At 42.3% G+C, this 16,467-nt stretch overlaps 1 protein-coding gene across 1 annotated transcript in view; it reads left to right on the top strand.

Annotated features, from left to right (window-relative positions):
• Nucleotides 1-16,467, top strand: part of LOC134432138 (neuronal acetylcholine receptor subunit alpha-7-like) — a 58,613-nt gene that overhangs the window by 24,588 nt on the left and 17,558 nt on the right. Inside the window, exons 3-8 of the mRNA XM_063180587.1 lie at nt 5,166-5,210; nt 6,889-6,998; nt 9,305-9,384; nt 10,596-10,763; nt 12,463-12,657; nt 13,958-14,044. Coding sequence (XP_063036657.1) covers nt 5,166-5,210; nt 6,889-6,998; nt 9,305-9,384; nt 10,596-10,763; nt 12,463-12,657; nt 13,958-14,044 — 685 coding nt within the window. The remainder of the gene's footprint in view (nt 1-5,165; nt 5,211-6,888; nt 6,999-9,304; nt 9,385-10,595; nt 10,764-12,462; nt 12,658-13,957; nt 14,045-16,467) is intronic.

Below are 16,467 nucleotides of genomic sequence, written 5' to 3'. Positions count from 1 at the left end.
GCCTTAGCTCTGGACCCTCCTGTTGGATTTCCATCTTCCTCCTGAGGGTGCTTTTTTTTTTTGAAGAGATTGAGATGAAGTACTTAAACTTAAGTTATCCCTACCTAGTTGATGTTACCATGACAAGGTTTATTTCAGCTTCTTAATGAGAGCCCTGAAATAAAAAGGCTGTCCAGCAATACTTACTTAAATGTTGCCAGGGCAACCTAGGCACTCCTCAAAATTACTGGCTCTGTGAGCCTTCAACCATTCAATGCATTTGAGTTTTAGATAATCAGCTGAAAATTGCGGGTAGATTGGTGGTTCAGCAATGGAAAGGAGTGCCTGTACAGTTGTAGATTGAGTATACAAGCATTTGAAAGCTTGATCAATTCCTTTGGATATTTTGAACAAGATCCCACTCAAAGATCAGTGTCTCTGCTAACAAAACTTTACAAGTCTCCATGTCAATGTTTTCATGTTACTTGACTGCTTCACTTCTCATTTTCAGATATTCAGGTATAAAAACAGTGGGAAAAAAATTTCTATTACCTGAAGTGGTACCTAAGTAGTCACACATGACCATTGAGAGTTACTTGTTCAATTAGGGACTTTTCTGATCATTGTCTTGAAATAGTTCAGTGGCTGATTCAACTCCGACTTCTGTGGCTCTGTGAGAGGGCAAGAATTAATGACTCCTGCTGATCATGTGGTAACAAATGCCTTGCTGCATAGATGACATGTAATCATATGATGTGACTACTGAACCAGGAAGGGCTTTGGGTTTTTTTGTCCAGGTGATATGCCCCAAGGTGATATGGGTAGTTAAGGGTGTTGACCTGGCAAGGGAGCATCTGACAGGCAGTGGTGCACAATGTAGGCAGATGTATATACATTGTAAGCTTTAAATTTAGGGCAGGGAAAAGAAAACCAAACTAAAACATTCACATGTCACAGCATGTGCACCAGAACAAACCAAACTGTCACTTTACATGGGTCAAAGGTGGTAGGAATAAGCAGATATCCAGGGCAGAGGATTAACTGGAGTAAGGCTAGAGATAGAAAGGGGAGAAAATGACCCAGATAAATACAGGAAGGATTTAGAGAACAAGAGTTGCACTCACTTGTGACCACAGCTTTTCTAGCATTTTTAAATACTAGAAGCAAAATTATTTGTCTGAGCTGAACATTTGCAAACCAGGAGAACTGCCAGAGGAATGATGGAACAGCACCTCTGGGAGCTGATAATTTTCAGCCTCACCCAGAATCTTTGCAGGACTGCTTTCAATGCTTTGCTGCAAAAAAAGATGGGAGCTGAGATCTGGCCCAATGCAGAGGGAAAGTCATTCCCGAGGCTGACAGTGCCAAGATGGGAATCTTGAACAGAAAAAGCAGTGTGAGAGATTATCCAAGTTTTCTCCTGGGAGGAAAGGCATCCTCTCAACTAACCTTTAAACTCCTCTGCATAAACCAGTGACACAGAATGAGGGAACTGCCTCTAGCACTTCCCAAGCTCAATAATTACCTTTTAATTTCTGCAAAGATAAGTAACCAGTGATCTCCTGGGACAGAGTTTGTCCAAGTTAATTGTTTGTGTGTGTCTGTGTAACAGAAAGATACAGTCTCTTCTGTGCTAAGCTGTTTTAGGGGTGCATACAGCACACAGGTCATGATGAAGATGGCAGGAGCTGTAATTCTTCTGCAGCTCTGGAAAGGCCAGACAATCAGCCTACTGCAAAGGCCAAAATATTTCCTTACAGAATGCAAAGCTACCACAAAGATAGAAAGCTCCATAGACACCTCAGCTCTAAAATGCCTCTCACTCTAACAGGGGGTGAACTCAGACTCAAGGTTCCCATGGCCCTCCTCTCCTTGGCAGCCCCAGCAGGCACTTTTTCCTTGGTGCCTCAGGGTCCTCCTCCAGAAAGGACTTAGCAGGAGAGCTACACCTGGAAAAATGCCTGCCCAGTATGAAGTCAGCTTTGCTGCTTCTGCAAACCAGGTACTTTTGTAAAACACAGATCCTTGTTTGAAAAATGTTCTATTCTGTTATGCAACGAGAAGGACCCATCAGGCTGCATCTGTTGACCAGCGCTACATATGTAAGCCTTTTCTGTGTTTTGCCAAAATGTCAGATGCCATTTAAGAGCTCAGCAGCCTGAAGACAAGGATGGGAATAGCCTCTGAATGGCCAAGAAAACATCCTGAAGTGACTTTATTGTTTCACCCAAGCTAAGAGAAACGTAAGCAGCCCAAAGCCCTTGCTAGACCTTGTGGTTTTACTGCTATCTAAACACCCGACAAGGAAGACCATCATTGCTCTCTAGATAAGCATTTGAGAACTCAAAACTGTAAGTTTTCCGTTGACTACGAAACATATCTAAGCACAGTAGCCCTGTTAAAAAACAGGCAAAGCAGACCCAAGACAGTAAATGTAACGTTACGTGGAATACCTGTCTGAATTTTGAGTCAAAGCTGATTAGCCAGTTATTAGTATTTGACACACAGTTAAACAGGTAAAGACAACAAACTGTTTTGTGAAATACAGAAGTCAGCCCGAGATATCTTCCTTTGCAAGCTGTGTAGTATAAACTTACTGTGCCAGAAAAAAATTAGTTTCCTTGTAAATCAGAGCAACTTATGAAAGGTTCCTGATGGAAAGCATCTGCACATGATGGAAACCCCCAGCCTCACACTGGACTTTAATGCATTCCTGTAAGGTTTACATAGGTAGATGACAAAATGAGGAATGTCCCTTCTTCCCCTTCCCTGCAAGTTTCAGTGTAGATGGGAAAAATCCTTAGTTCTGTACAGCAATGGCATTGGCTGATTGTTGCTGACCAGATTTTTAATCATGTTGTTCAGGCTCTTTTAACAGTACACAGAAAGTCTTTGTTAGGAGGACATGTGCAGCATACAAGTATAAAGCATTCTTTGGCTAAGTGCACAAAATATTGTTAGTACTTGATGTGCAATTCAGATGACCATCATGCTTGCCAGCCCTACAGGACACCTCAGGAGTCACTGGTGGCCAGGAATGCATCAATCAGATGGGCTGGTGGTTAGCCTCTGAGGATCCCTGAGACACAACCTCTGTGTTTCTGGGTTGCTTTCATTTCCCAGGTCAGTGGACACAGATAGCTCTGATGACTCTATCAATTACCAGCTCTGGGGTTATTCTTTACTTTAGAATTTTATTTTTCAAGATGGTGTTTGAATCCTCCAGCATCTAAAAAACTTGTCTCAACAAGCCCAGTCCTTCTGTTATTTTTCTACAGATTTTCTTACAATTGCTTCAACCACAGCAACCAAGGGAACAAAAGAGGGTGCAGAAGGACCAGGCCTCTGGAGGTGGGTTGTAGTTTGCATATAGAGAGGAGTACGTTTGCTGGAGCAGCAAAGAGGAGAAAGGGAAATATATGATCAGTGTAACAATATAAAATCACATCTGATTTTTGTGTGGCATCTCACAGCAGCAGAAGCAGTGTAGTCAGGTCTCAAGGGGACTCAAGAAGAGGTACTGTCATAGACAGTTTTATGGGGATCACTATGGCAAAGACCTGTTTCCTGTCTGAAATTTACCTTTCCTGGTAAAAAGGGGCCTGGCTGCAGAGCCTAACTCTGGCCACAGTGCCAAATCAGGAATCGTCCAGAAGCTGATGTTACAGCTGGACTCCTTGCTGGAGTGTTTCTGTAATAGTCAATGATGTCTCCCTTTCTATGTTGTTGTATTTCTGGAGCTCCAACAACCCAAATGTAAAAAGAGGAGATGATGCTGCAGACGAGGTTCATGCTAAGAATTGAGCAGTACCACTGGTCCAGTGCCTGCTGTGCTGGGGAATCGGTAATTAGGAAACTTCTCTGGGCAGTTCTCCTTCATGCCTTAGCCTAGGAATCCGCAGCTCCTCCATGGGACACAGAAGAAGTAACTCCAGAGGACACACAGATAACCAGACACACCTAGGGTTGCAGTGAGATGTTGCAGTTTGATTTTGAGCAGCCCTTCCCTGACACTTCTGGGAAAGTTTTTTTGCATATGTACTGTGAGGGTGACTCAGGAGGGGAGAAGGGAGGAAAGGCAGAACGAATGTAGCTTGAGGTGGGTGGACTGGTATTCTTCCAAAGTGAATAGGGCAGTTTAGGTTTTTCTACCTTGTTGGAGAGTAAGTACTGCAATAATTACATGACCACAGAGGGCATGCATGTCCAGGGAGCTCTCTGTATGGTTTAAATGCCATACAAGAGCATACAAGTGCCAAGCAGCTTGCAATTGCAATGTCTCCCACCTGAGATGCTGCAGACAACCACATAAGCTTCCTAGGGCATGGACACACACAGGGATAGCTGGGCATACAGTGAGCCAGGCCCGCTGAGCAGCATTGCCTCAGCTCCTGGGAGGTGCAGGGTATGGCTGCTGTGGTGTTTGGGAACCTGTGTATCTGCATCACAGTGACTCCTCAGCCCTGCTTCTCCATCCCCACGGTGCAGGTCCTGGACCTGCCGAGTAACTGCAGAAAGCCAGGCACAGAACTTGGGCACCAACTGAGTGGTGAGAACATCTTTGTTTCTGTTATAATAGATTCTTCCCCATGGTCTCTGCATGCAGGAATGAACCTGCAGACTCCTGCTCTGTGAAGGTGGTGTGTGAGCTCTCTCTCATGCAGCATTTGTGTCCTTTTAGCCAAGTGATAGCTTCAGCCTAAGGCCAGCCCTTACTTTCCTTTAGCCGGAGCTAACTTACATAGCAATGACACTTGAAAAGAACAGCACTTCTGGCATTATTTTACCATTGCATTGTACTGGCAGCAAACACAACATAAAATCTCTCCAGGTATGACATGTAGTGTGGTACTGAAAAACATCTTGTTTTGAGCAGGTAGCTAGAAGGTAAAACTTGGTAAGGAATTCATCCCCAGAAAAAGAAGTTAATCATCTATTACTTTCCTTTCTATTGTTGATCAGTTATGACAAACACAGGGAGTCTGTAGGTTTAAAGGATAAGAAAAAGAGCCACTATTGTCTGGGCCAAATAGTGGTGTTTCAGTGAGCTCACAATCTACTCCATGGAGTTTGGTTTATGTACCCCAAAAGTGTGGATTCTCTAAAAGACACAGAAACTCTTCCATCTCTAATCAAACTCTTTCATCCCTTTTTCTCTTGTCTTTCCTTCCCTCTTTTGTTCAAAGGATGAGAAGAATCAGGTGTTGATCACCAATGCTTGGCTGCAGATGGTGAGTAACCTCTGTTAGTAAAGAAACTCTAATTGAAAACTACTGAATGTGATTTCTTAGCAGAAAAGCAAGACTGCTATCTTATAGATTATGTATAATGCAATACAGGCATTTTGAGTCCTTTAAAATTTCTCTAGTACTCCTTTTAGAATTGAAAATTAACTTCAGGAGACTACATTAATCCTTTGGAAAGGCCTGTTGACCTTTTGAGCATGGAAACCAACTGCATTGTTTTGCCAGTGGATGTAGTGATCTAGTAACAAAGAGTCCAGAGTTAGAGTCTCATCATAGCTGAGAAGAGTATCTTCAAGGGGCTCAAGGCCCTCTCCATAACCAGTGAGGCGGACTTATGAGCAAGCCAAACATCCAGTAAAACAGGCACCTGCACCTACCACTTCTTGGAAATTTCCACCTCAGCCTGAGACTGGGATCCAGGGCATCTGTCCCTGAACACAGAAGTGGTCACATGCAGACTACTCATAGGGGGTGGTGGGTAGTCCAGGGACCACAGATGGCCCAGGGCTGCTTTGCTGCTGGCAGCACCCAGGCAGCTCTCTGGGATATTGCCTTCCTTTATGCTTGACAAACCTCTTACATAAACATTCCTCCTCCCTCTTCTGCAACCTGCTCCAGCTGAGTATTCACCTGCATGCTCACACAGAATAAGCAAAACTGACCTTCACTAAGGAAAGGGACCTCCTTTACAGGATGGAATTTCCCATCAGGTCTGCCTGGCTGCCTATGGTGAGGGATACAGTGTTTTCTTCTGCTGCATAAACAGATCTCCTTAAGGGCCTGTGGTCAGGAAGGAAGCAGTTCTTAAAGGAAAAACCAGTGGGAGACTTGAATGATTAAACTTATTCCACTTTGATTTTCACAGCCAAACACTATCTCATATTATTATGTTCAGCTGAGCAGGCTGTTTCTTCCTCAACTACCCGCTGGGATTTGCAGCAGAAATGCGCGTTTTCATATTGCAAAAACTAACTGAGACAAACCTATATGACTACAGGATTGTTAGGTCAGAGCCTGTAGGTGTCCTGTCCTTTGCAGAGTTGTTCCACAGATTCAGATGTTCTGCAGAGATGTTTCACTGATTAAGGTTTCCCTTGCAAGCCTCCCACTGAGCTTCATTGTAAGTCAGAAGGTTCTTCCCAAAAGCTGTTCCTGCACCTTTCTCAAATTAACTGTGTTGAGGTGGAGGAGATTGGATCAGAAACAGTCCCTTGGCATGTAAAGTTCACTTGCCTACCTCTCATAGCAGGGTGGTTAGTAAAAGAGCCACCCAACCTTTCTAACAGATTAAATTATTTCCACCCGATGAGGAGACTCAGACCATGGTCCACCTACACTAACCACCTCAAAAACCACTTTACTTCAGAACCAGCAGACCTCATGGAAGTGCCTACTGCCAGTGGATCTGCCAGCCATCCAGCAAAGGTTTGGGATGCCTGGACACAACATGAAAAGCTAAGGACTGTCTTCAGTAGTCACACTGTTATTTCCTCTATATATGCCAGCCTTTCTTAATAAAACCGAGCATTAAACTATTATCATACTGAGGCTATTGCTATTGGCAAAATCTATTCCTTTCCCATAATATTACAAAGAACTTAGAAGACTTTTAAAAGCTCATATAATATAGCTCATATAATCTGATGTATGTGTTTGTCAACAGTCCTGGGTTGATGTTTACTTGTCTTGGGATCAGTATGAATACCCAGGAGTGCAGAACTTGCGATTTCCTGCCGACCAGATTTGGGTACCGGACATTCTTCTGTATAACAGGTAAGCAAGATGTGAAATGGCTGGTAGGAGACTAGAAGTGCAGAAAATCAGCTATGCTTCACTGATACTAGGGGCCTTTTGCCCTCTATGGATTTCCCCTTATCCTTAAAGAGTAAGAAAAACAAGCAAGCATCAGTGAACACATTTTTCTAGTAGCCCATCTGATCTTCCTTGCTGTAGTTCCACAGATATCTTCTTTAACTTTTTCTCAGTGAACACAGAGAGGAAACTATTACAGTCTCTTCAAAATTACTGTATCTGCAGGAGAGCTACTGTCCTATATGTGTCATAGTGTTTCTGATTGAAGTAAACAAATGGATTTTCATCTCACTTCCATTATCACATATTTTATAAACCTCTCCATCGTTCTTCTACTATGAACATTCGCTAATCTGTTTTTCCTTCTATAGACATGAATCTAGCTCTCTAGACAGCATTGCTGCAGTGTTGAATGAAGTGGAAACTCTCTAGACAGCTGTTTCCTTAATGCTTTCCAGGAGAAGGGGATTTGGGGTTTCTCTAATAATATCTTAATTCTGGACTTATTTTTTTTTATCTATTGCAAACCCCAGCTGTTGTTGTTCAGCTCTGCTGTCTTACTAGATTTTCCCTCTTATGTCTTTCTCTGACAGTTTTCAGGGTAATACTTTCTAATTACCCAGATTAAATTTCATTTTGTTAGTTTCCAGAGTTCACCATGATCTATATTCCATTCCAAATCCTTACTACAAGATATCCAAAGGAGGCCTGGGGACGCCTAGATTGTTTAAGTGCTTTACTTTACCTCAGCTTTGCTTCTTGCTGTCTCTTTATTCCTTTTCAATCTCTAAAAAGGAGGTGTACAGCTTGGTCCATATTACTGTAGTTTATAAGAACATGCTGAAATTCAGATAGATACCAGCCTGCTCTTAGTAAGAAAAATAGATTGATTTGATGCAGTTGGCCCTTCACAAATCTGTGCCAGATGTTTCACCCCATTGTCTTTGAAGTTAGGCTGATGTCTATAATTTCACCTTTAAAAGAAGTCAGAATTCTCTTTGATCTCCCCTAATTCACCATGCCCTTCCCTCTTCTCCACAAGCTCTCACAGATAATTGTTAATGCTTCAGAGGGTATTTCGGCCAGTCCTTTCAGTTCTCAAGAGTAAATTTCATCAGCTCTGCTGAGTAAAAGCTCTCTTATCTACATTTCCTTAACCTGTTCATCCCCTGTTCTGCCATGGACTCCTGCCACTGTGTGAGAATGGGTTGCAAAGAGTGAGGGACACAGGGTGCAGGAAACTGCAGCTCTCTGCACCCTGTTGTTTTTTCCCTTCATTTCCTCTCTTCCTTGTCCCCTTGTACTTATAAAACCCCTTTTTGTTGTCTTTTATGTCTTTGATAAATATCACTTGTTCTGGACTTAGGCTTTTCACTGCTATCCCCTTTGTTTTGTACTGGGGACTGAAGACTCAAGACATGAATAAAAAGCAGACCAGAAGAGTAATGGAGGCTCTGAATTTTTAAAATCTGGTAGAAAGACAGGGTGTGCAGGATGGTGAAGTCATGCAACACAAACCTGCACATAGCCAGTACAGGCAAGGCTCTACAAGCTAGGGGATCCCTCTGTGGCTAGTCTCTTTCTAAAAGACCCTCTGGAACAAGCCCCCAGACCTGCTTCTTTGAAGAATCATGTCCTTGTCTGGCTCATTACCCTTTAATTATTTCAGAATTTTGGAATAGTAAAGAAATTTTTTATTCTTGGTCCCTCCTGCTGTTGGAGTTTCAATGAATCTCCTCCTTCAAGCTCCTAAAATAACTTCTCTCCAGTGGTTTCTTCCAATGCCGGAAGCAAACTCTTGTCCTCTCTGCATCTGAGGAGACTGCAGAGTTGTTATGTCAGGCCACCACTGCTGTTACAATGTATCTGTTACTCCAGATATCTGGGTAAGATAACAGATAAGGTGATTTAGGTGGTGAGCTGACTCATTTTGACAAGTGCCCTAGAAGAGCCTCATTGTCCCAACTGTCCAGTTTTGGGATACAGGTAATGTGGCACTTTTGCTTCTTTTCCTTCTGCCTTTTTTCTGAGACATGCAACACTCTGCCTCTCACTTCTTTGAGGACATTGCAGCATGCAAGCAGCCTGCCAAGGTGCAGGCTGAGAGTAACTACGAGGAACTGAGATATTTATCAAGGGACACTTCACCCAGATGTAGGAACTTAATTCAGCCAAAAGATTATTTTTATGTTGACAGTTACATCTTGACTTGCACATCAGCTTGCTTTTTCTTTATTTTGTTCTGTTTTGTTTATACTGTGTTACAGTGCAGATGAAAGATTTGATGCAACTTTTCACACAAATGTGCTGGTGAACTTCTCTGGATCCTGCCAATATATTCCTCCAGGTAGGGCACAGAGAGTATTTATTTACTTTTAATCAAATAATTTCAAGCAGGTTTCCTTTGTGAATGAAACAAACGGTGTTTAAAAGCCCTCTGTGGAAATTTTGCAACCTAATGTTTGCAACCTTGCAAACATTATTAGACTGTCTAATAATGGGACAGACCCACTATGAAAATTTAAGTCCAATATCAGTGGCATTTACACTTTATTAAGCAGTAAAATATTCCTCTTACCAATTTACTCAAAACATCCAGAGGCACCCCTAAGTAAGGCGGTGTGCACTATGTCATCATGTTTCATGTGCACTCCAGCTAGGTCTCTGTTGTGTGGAGAGGTGTGTGAGCAGAGGTGACCCCAAGAGCAGCACTCGCTCAGCATTGAAGCCCTGCTTGCCAGGCTGAGGCTAAAATCCAGGTGACAACACAATCTGGGATTGGTCTCAGCCAGTGGGCCCCAAGTCTCAGTCTCTTTTAATTTCTGTTGCTGATTCCCTGCCTGTGTGTTCCAGCGTCCAGGACTCACCTGTGAACAGAGAGGCTATTCTGCAGTTGCTCACTGTGGTGGACAAAAAAATTCCTAAACTTTGTGTCATAGCATAGCACTGTCTCCAAGCAGGTCCACAAGGCCCAGTAGGGATCAGCAATCATTCCCTGATGGCTGCTCCCCTGTTGTTCCCTACCCATTAGACCCCTTAAATCATCCCAGAACATGAACTAGACACAACCAGAGTTAAAATCAAGGCTTGGTTACCACACAGATGATAAAGGCCATCACCAAGCAAGGTTTAGGAGACCAATGTATTTTAAAAGGGCTGTGGGCCTGAGGCATGGCCTGTCCAGGAACTCCTTTCAAAGAGCTGGTCACAGCATAGTAAGCCCCTGGCGTGTACTCTTTGCTCCTGTCAGACCAAGCAACACTGCCTGCAATCTACTAGGGCCAGCTGGCACTGGGAAACAGGCTGGGCTGCTCCTGGTTGGCCACAGTGTCCCGGGCAACCTACCTCAAGGATGCAGTGAGAGAGATCTTCACTGGTGGAGGAAGGGACTTTATTCCACTCATGGCAGCATCTTCCACCTGCCGTACTTGTTTGGTTACCCCATGACTGTATCACACAGAATTTTTGAAGAGGAAACTTGTTCACAATCAGAGACAGATGAGGGTAAGATGAAATGCACCCTGCACATGCTTGATCATGACTGATTTCTATCCACAGGCATTTTGAAGAGCACATGTTACATTGATGTCCGCTGGTTCCCCTTTGATGTGCAGAAGTGTGATTTGAAGTTTGGCTCCTGGACTCACAGTGGCTGGTTGATTGACCTGCAGATGCTCGAGGCTGATATTTCCAACTACATCTCAAATGGAGAATGGGATTTAGTGGGTAAATTGGCCAATGTATAAATTTTCAATAGTCTAATTTTCAAAGGCAAACCTCAAATATATAGAAATTATCAATCAATTGGACATGGAATGCAGATATTAAAAATATAGATCTAAGAAGAAGTAAAGAAAGAGGAAAAAAATCACATATCAGAGACAGCCTTTCAGCAATGTTCATTGAACTGTGTCTGAAAACACTGTGTTCTGAAGCAATTGCCAGCCACTGAGTACATAAATGAAAGCTACTAGTCCTGACACATCTGAGCAGTTTGTCAGTACTAAACTTGGATGTGTCTCTTGTAGGTGCATGGAACACTACTGTCACATTTACTCAAATACATCAGCAAAAATGATTAGTGTAAAAAGTATTTCAGCAACACTTTTACATAAAAGGATCTTTCTCACCCAGAAAAGCATCAAAATGTCTCCCAGTTCACAAAATGCACAGATTAGTATGTCTCTCTTCTATGCTTTGGAAAGTACCTGTATTTTCAAAAGAATTTATGTCCAGAACTAGTTATTCAGAGAACTAGTAAGTTATTTTGAGCTCATTTATGTAGCTGTAAGTCACAAGCAATGTTACAGCAATTGATGGAACTTAGACAACTGCAAGGAGAGGTTACAAAAAATATGTTTATCTTCTGGTCTGGATATACAGACAAGGAAATAAGTGCCCTACCCAACTGCATGCAGTATTTTTACCATGCAGGGCAGCTGAGAAATTATATTCAGTTTTATGAGAAGCCAGAAAACTCCATAGTAAAATCCTCCTAAAGTCCAACTATTTTAGAGCAATCCTTCCTTTCAGTCCTCCTTTACAGTGGGTATTTTTGTCCAATAACTTTGCATATGTGATTAAGAGTTTGTGGTTTATCTGCCTTCAACCCTGACTGGGGGAGAACAAAACAGGGACTCATTTAGCTCATACAGCAAAAGCATTTAATAGCACCTCAGGCAAGCCATGGCTATATCCTTTAAAAAAACTTTTCTAAGCCTCTGCCAAAATGCACACATTGTCATATCATCTGTCATGTCCACAGAAACAAAAGAGAAGTGAGCAATTTTGGCATGAAAGATACAAGGTACTGACTTCTTCCATCTCTCCTGACATTTCCAGTGCTCTTGCAGTCCCCATCATGGAGCATGTCAGGCAATCTGCTGCAGTGGGATCACCATGGGCAACCCTGCAGTACAGCTGTATTGGACAGCTATGTCTCTTAACCTTCAGATATATAACAGACTTAACTTGGCATCCTTTTTGAAAACAAGCTTAACTTGGCATCCTTTTTGAAAAGTAAGCCTGTCTGTTTTTCCTGACAAAAAAAGGAGCAAAAATGTATAGAGGATCACAGAATAGTAAGAAGCAGTGGCACTTGTCACCCAGAAAATCTGCTGCATGTGCTAGTGAATATCACATCAACAGTGTGTTACCATTCACAGAATGTAGGAAGGCAGAATGCATATTGTTGAGGTTGTGATGCTCAGGACTGTTTTGTTGTGGCTCAGATGAGCTTTATTAGCTAAGCTAGGTTTGAATAACTCAGAAGGCATGAAAGCAAACCCTAGAAAACACAGAAGATGGACCAAGAATAGCAGAGGTGACACACATTGGCTCATAAACCATCACTTCTTGATCCAGTCCAGGGAGGTAACTGGGAGTCCTGCCTCTCTCCTCACTGCTCTGATCATCCTGTCTGTAGGTGTCCCAGGGAAGAGGAATGAGATGTACTATGAATGCTGCAAAGAACCATACCCAGATGTGACGTACACCATCACCATGCGTCGACGCACCCTCTACTATGGCTTGAACTTACTCATTCCCTGTGTTCTCATATCTGGCTTAGCACTGCTTGTATTCCTTTTGCCAGCTGATTCTGGGGAGAAGATTTCTTTAGGTAAGTACTAAAATATTCATTTGTTTTATAAGCGTCCTATAAAATAGGAAAATAAATACCTCATGGCACTATGTTGCTCAACGAAGAAAGATTTCACTAGAAGAGAGCAATAGAAGTACTTTTTTGGTTACAGGAGCAAGGAAACAGCTTTCTGTATGGCATTCACACATCCTGTGCTACACATAATATCTTGTGGCCTTGGAGGAAGCTGAACTTGTTGCTGGCACAGGAGGCAGTGATAATATTCTGTAATGCCTGTTGTTATGTACTTTAGTACATCTCAATGCATTTCACAGCTCATTGACTCTTGACTCTCTTTTTCAGATGAAACATACTAGGAAGTAAAGAGTGGAAGAGCTGTGAACAGCAGCAGCTGGGCACTGGATTTTCACCTTAAAAATTAGCTCCCAGAACACCTAGTCATGTGTCCCCTGTGAACACAGCCATGGGAAGGGCTAAATGAGATTTACTGTTGTGTGTGTTGATAAAAATGGGAAGGGTCTCCTTCCAAGAGGAGATAGGCAAGACCTGTAAATACACCAGACTGGGCCAGCTGAGATCTTAAGAGTTAATTGTGCATGATTCTGTCTCAGGACAGAGACTTCTAAATCATATGAATTGTCCTCAGTGGGGCTTTTTTTGGTTAAAAAAAAATGTATCTGAGCAGCCTGCCTTACAAAAAATAAAACACAGGCTATCAGGGGTACAATTGCTGTCTATGAAATAAAGGATGGGGATAAGGAAAAGAGCTATTTGAGCTGAAGTACAATGTTGACATAAAAATATGAGCTAATGTTAATGCATTGACCTTTTGATTTCTCAGTATCAGGATGGTTAAGTTTAGCAACAGCCTTTCCACATAGAATAAAGAGCTTCTTTTATAACAGGCTGCATGTCTTTGAGGGATGTTATATAATATGTGATAGCAAAACCTAGGCTGCTGTCTGTGCAAGTCTCTCCTAGCCCTTAACAATCATTTGGGCTTTGTGCAATGTTTCGGAAAAGCACTGTAGTTCACCAGTTTCGCAAGCTTCGTTTCACTCAGCATAAAAGATTTCTCCTTTACTTTGAGAGAAGGAAGGGTTTGTGTGTATTAGAGAAAAGGGAAAAGAGAGCAGATAGAGTTGCATCTAAAAACACTCACACTTTGTGGAAGTTCTAATCGTCGCTGACAGACATGAAGTCATGGGTTTGCTTAGCTGTATATCAGGACAATGCTTTATTTAACAGCAAAGACATCAGAGGAGCAGCTGCAGAGTTCATTTACCTCATTCTTCCCAAATGTGTTCACTCCCTCCAGGTATCACCGTCCTTCTTTCCCTGACTGTATTCATGCTGCTCGTGGCTGAGATCATGCCTGCGACTTCTGACTCTGTCCCACTAATAGGTAAGTTGATTTTCACTGCTTTGTGCACTGTGTATGATACCTCTCAAGAGCTGTTCAAAGCCAATTTGAGGACTGACTGTTACTACAGTTTTGCATTCAGCAATGTCAGGAAGGTCAGCCTGGATTTCACCATGTGCATGTATGAAAAGGACCTACATGAGGTTACAGAAAGGCACTGGAAACCATAGATAAGCAGGTAACTGCAATCAGGGATTGAGAGGACATAGACTCTACATGGCAGAAAATTAATTTTTCTTCTTCTGCATCACACCACCTCCCTGCAATTACGCAAATCCTTCCTGCCTTCCCTCTTCCCTCAATCTGAAGAGCAATTCAGGATACAACAGTCATAATTCAAGTATATCATTGAAGCATTTTTAATGTATACTGAAAACTACGAGGCAGATCATCATCTTGGGATTGTGAGCGAGACAGACATTGTTACAGCCTCTGTTTTTATAGGACTGCTCCTTTACCTTGATCTCGTGGGGTCTTATTGCAGGGTGGACAAAATAAACCTGTCCTATTTTACAAATTAACAAATGAACACTACCTAAAAGACCTGTGATACAAACCATGACTAAAGTACATGTTCTAGGCAGCAGAAATGAACAAAATAGTCAACAATATATCTGGACGCTGATGTAAGATGCACATCACATTTGTATAATGAAAGCCTCAAAAAACTTATATAATGACTAGGACAAAAAAAACCAAAAACATTTACTCAGACAGCTTCATGGTCTCTCTTCAAGGCTTTAAGACTAGGCCTGACTCTGAGGAAGGAGATAAGCATGCAACAGTAGGTACAATGGCACCCATAGGCAAGAGTTTCTGAAAGCCTCCAAAAAACTTACTCATCTCAGTGAAAGTCAGCAAGACTCTTAGCTTTGAGTCATACAGGAGCTTCCAAAAAACTAATAAAACCTCTTTCTGAGCCTGTACCTCGGACACAATGGAGACAGACACAGTTCTAAGAGAAACTTGTGTGCAGGAAGGGGAAACAAGCCATCTTGAACCACTGTTGACATAATTTTGCTGCTTATAATACAAAACAAATCCCATTTAGAATTTGTAAAGAGGTACTCTTGCCTATGGCCAGTCCACTAGCTTTAACCTGAACAGTTTCTACTAATACAGTCTTCTAACACAGAAGGTAGGATTTGTACCAAGAAAAACTATGAATAATTATGTATTTTTACGGACTTTGATGTTGCAATGACAGGCAGTTTCTGCTTATCAGAGAATTCCTAAAGTTGCTGTAAATGCTATTTACTAGTCTCTCATTCTCTGCAAATATTTTAATTTGTTATTGCAGATAATCATGTTGGTCAGGCATGATTTATTCTTATTAAATTTTGGATGTCTGTTCCCATCCCCATCCCCTTCCTCAACTGTCCAGAAATGTTCCCTGAGGACTTGCTGCCTGATGTACCCAGGGAGAGAGTCAGAATGACAAAGCTCTTGTTCTCTGGATTGTCCTTTTGAGAGGTGGATGCAAAGCTGTCTTTCTCCATTTCCTTGGTCTTGCAATCATCCCATTATGATTCTTGATGATCGCATGGATTTGGGCAGGTTCAGATCTCACAATCAATCCATGAGTCCTTCCTTACTATTGCTGGTTGTGTTCCTCATCCTTGAACCATCTCTAAACACAGAGACATCAGAGACCTTGATGGTGCAAACTAAGGCAAAGTACACACTGCCTTGATCTTATCACTGTTCACTGTCACTTCTTTCAGCAGCAAGTCCATGTTTGCCTTGTTTAGCTGTTTGTGTGGTCTTTGTGTAGTGATGGAAACTCTTCCTGTTGCCTTTGATACCCACACCAGCTTCAATTAATGAGTTTTAACATTTCTGACACCAACCATAATGACCAGCAAATGCTCCCAAATTTTCATTTTGTAGCCTGTCTCTGCTTCCCCCATCTCTTCTGCACTGAAGCCCTACCATGAGTTCACAGTTTGGCTGCACTCATCTACTGGTGCGCTTACTTATTTCTTGCATTTGGAGGCACTGTGCTTAAACTCTTGCAGTTTTCCTGTGCTGCTTTATCTTTCAGAGCATTCCCTGATGGGATCCCAGCTACTAGTTCCCCAAAATGACAAGTCTGTTCACCTGAAGTCCAAGGTCTATACTTTGCTGTTCTTAGTCCTCGCTCAATTAATGGTCCTGAGCTTCACTATTTCACAATAGCTCCAGCCTAGGTTGCCACTGATTATTATGTTCCCCAACAGTTCTTCATTGCTAGTGAAGCACAATGTGCACCATCCCTGGTTGTACATTATATATGTGCTGCCTTTTGAGCAGTCATCAGGGTAGATCAAGCCCCTGGTGGCAATGAGGGTTTGTGAGACAGAGGTTTTCATGAGTTGTTTTAAGGAGTCTCCATGTCCACTGTCTTGGGATGGTCTATTATGCAC

This window comes from Melospiza melodia, chromosome Z (assembly GCF_035770615.1).
Source record: "Melospiza melodia melodia isolate bMelMel2 chromosome Z, bMelMel2.pri, whole genome shotgun sequence".
Classification (NCBI taxonomy): domain Eukaryota; kingdom Metazoa; phylum Chordata; class Aves; order Passeriformes; family Passerellidae; genus Melospiza; species Melospiza melodia.
Note: the sequence above shows the minus strand (reverse complement) of the source record. Positions and strands in the feature narration are given on the sequence as shown.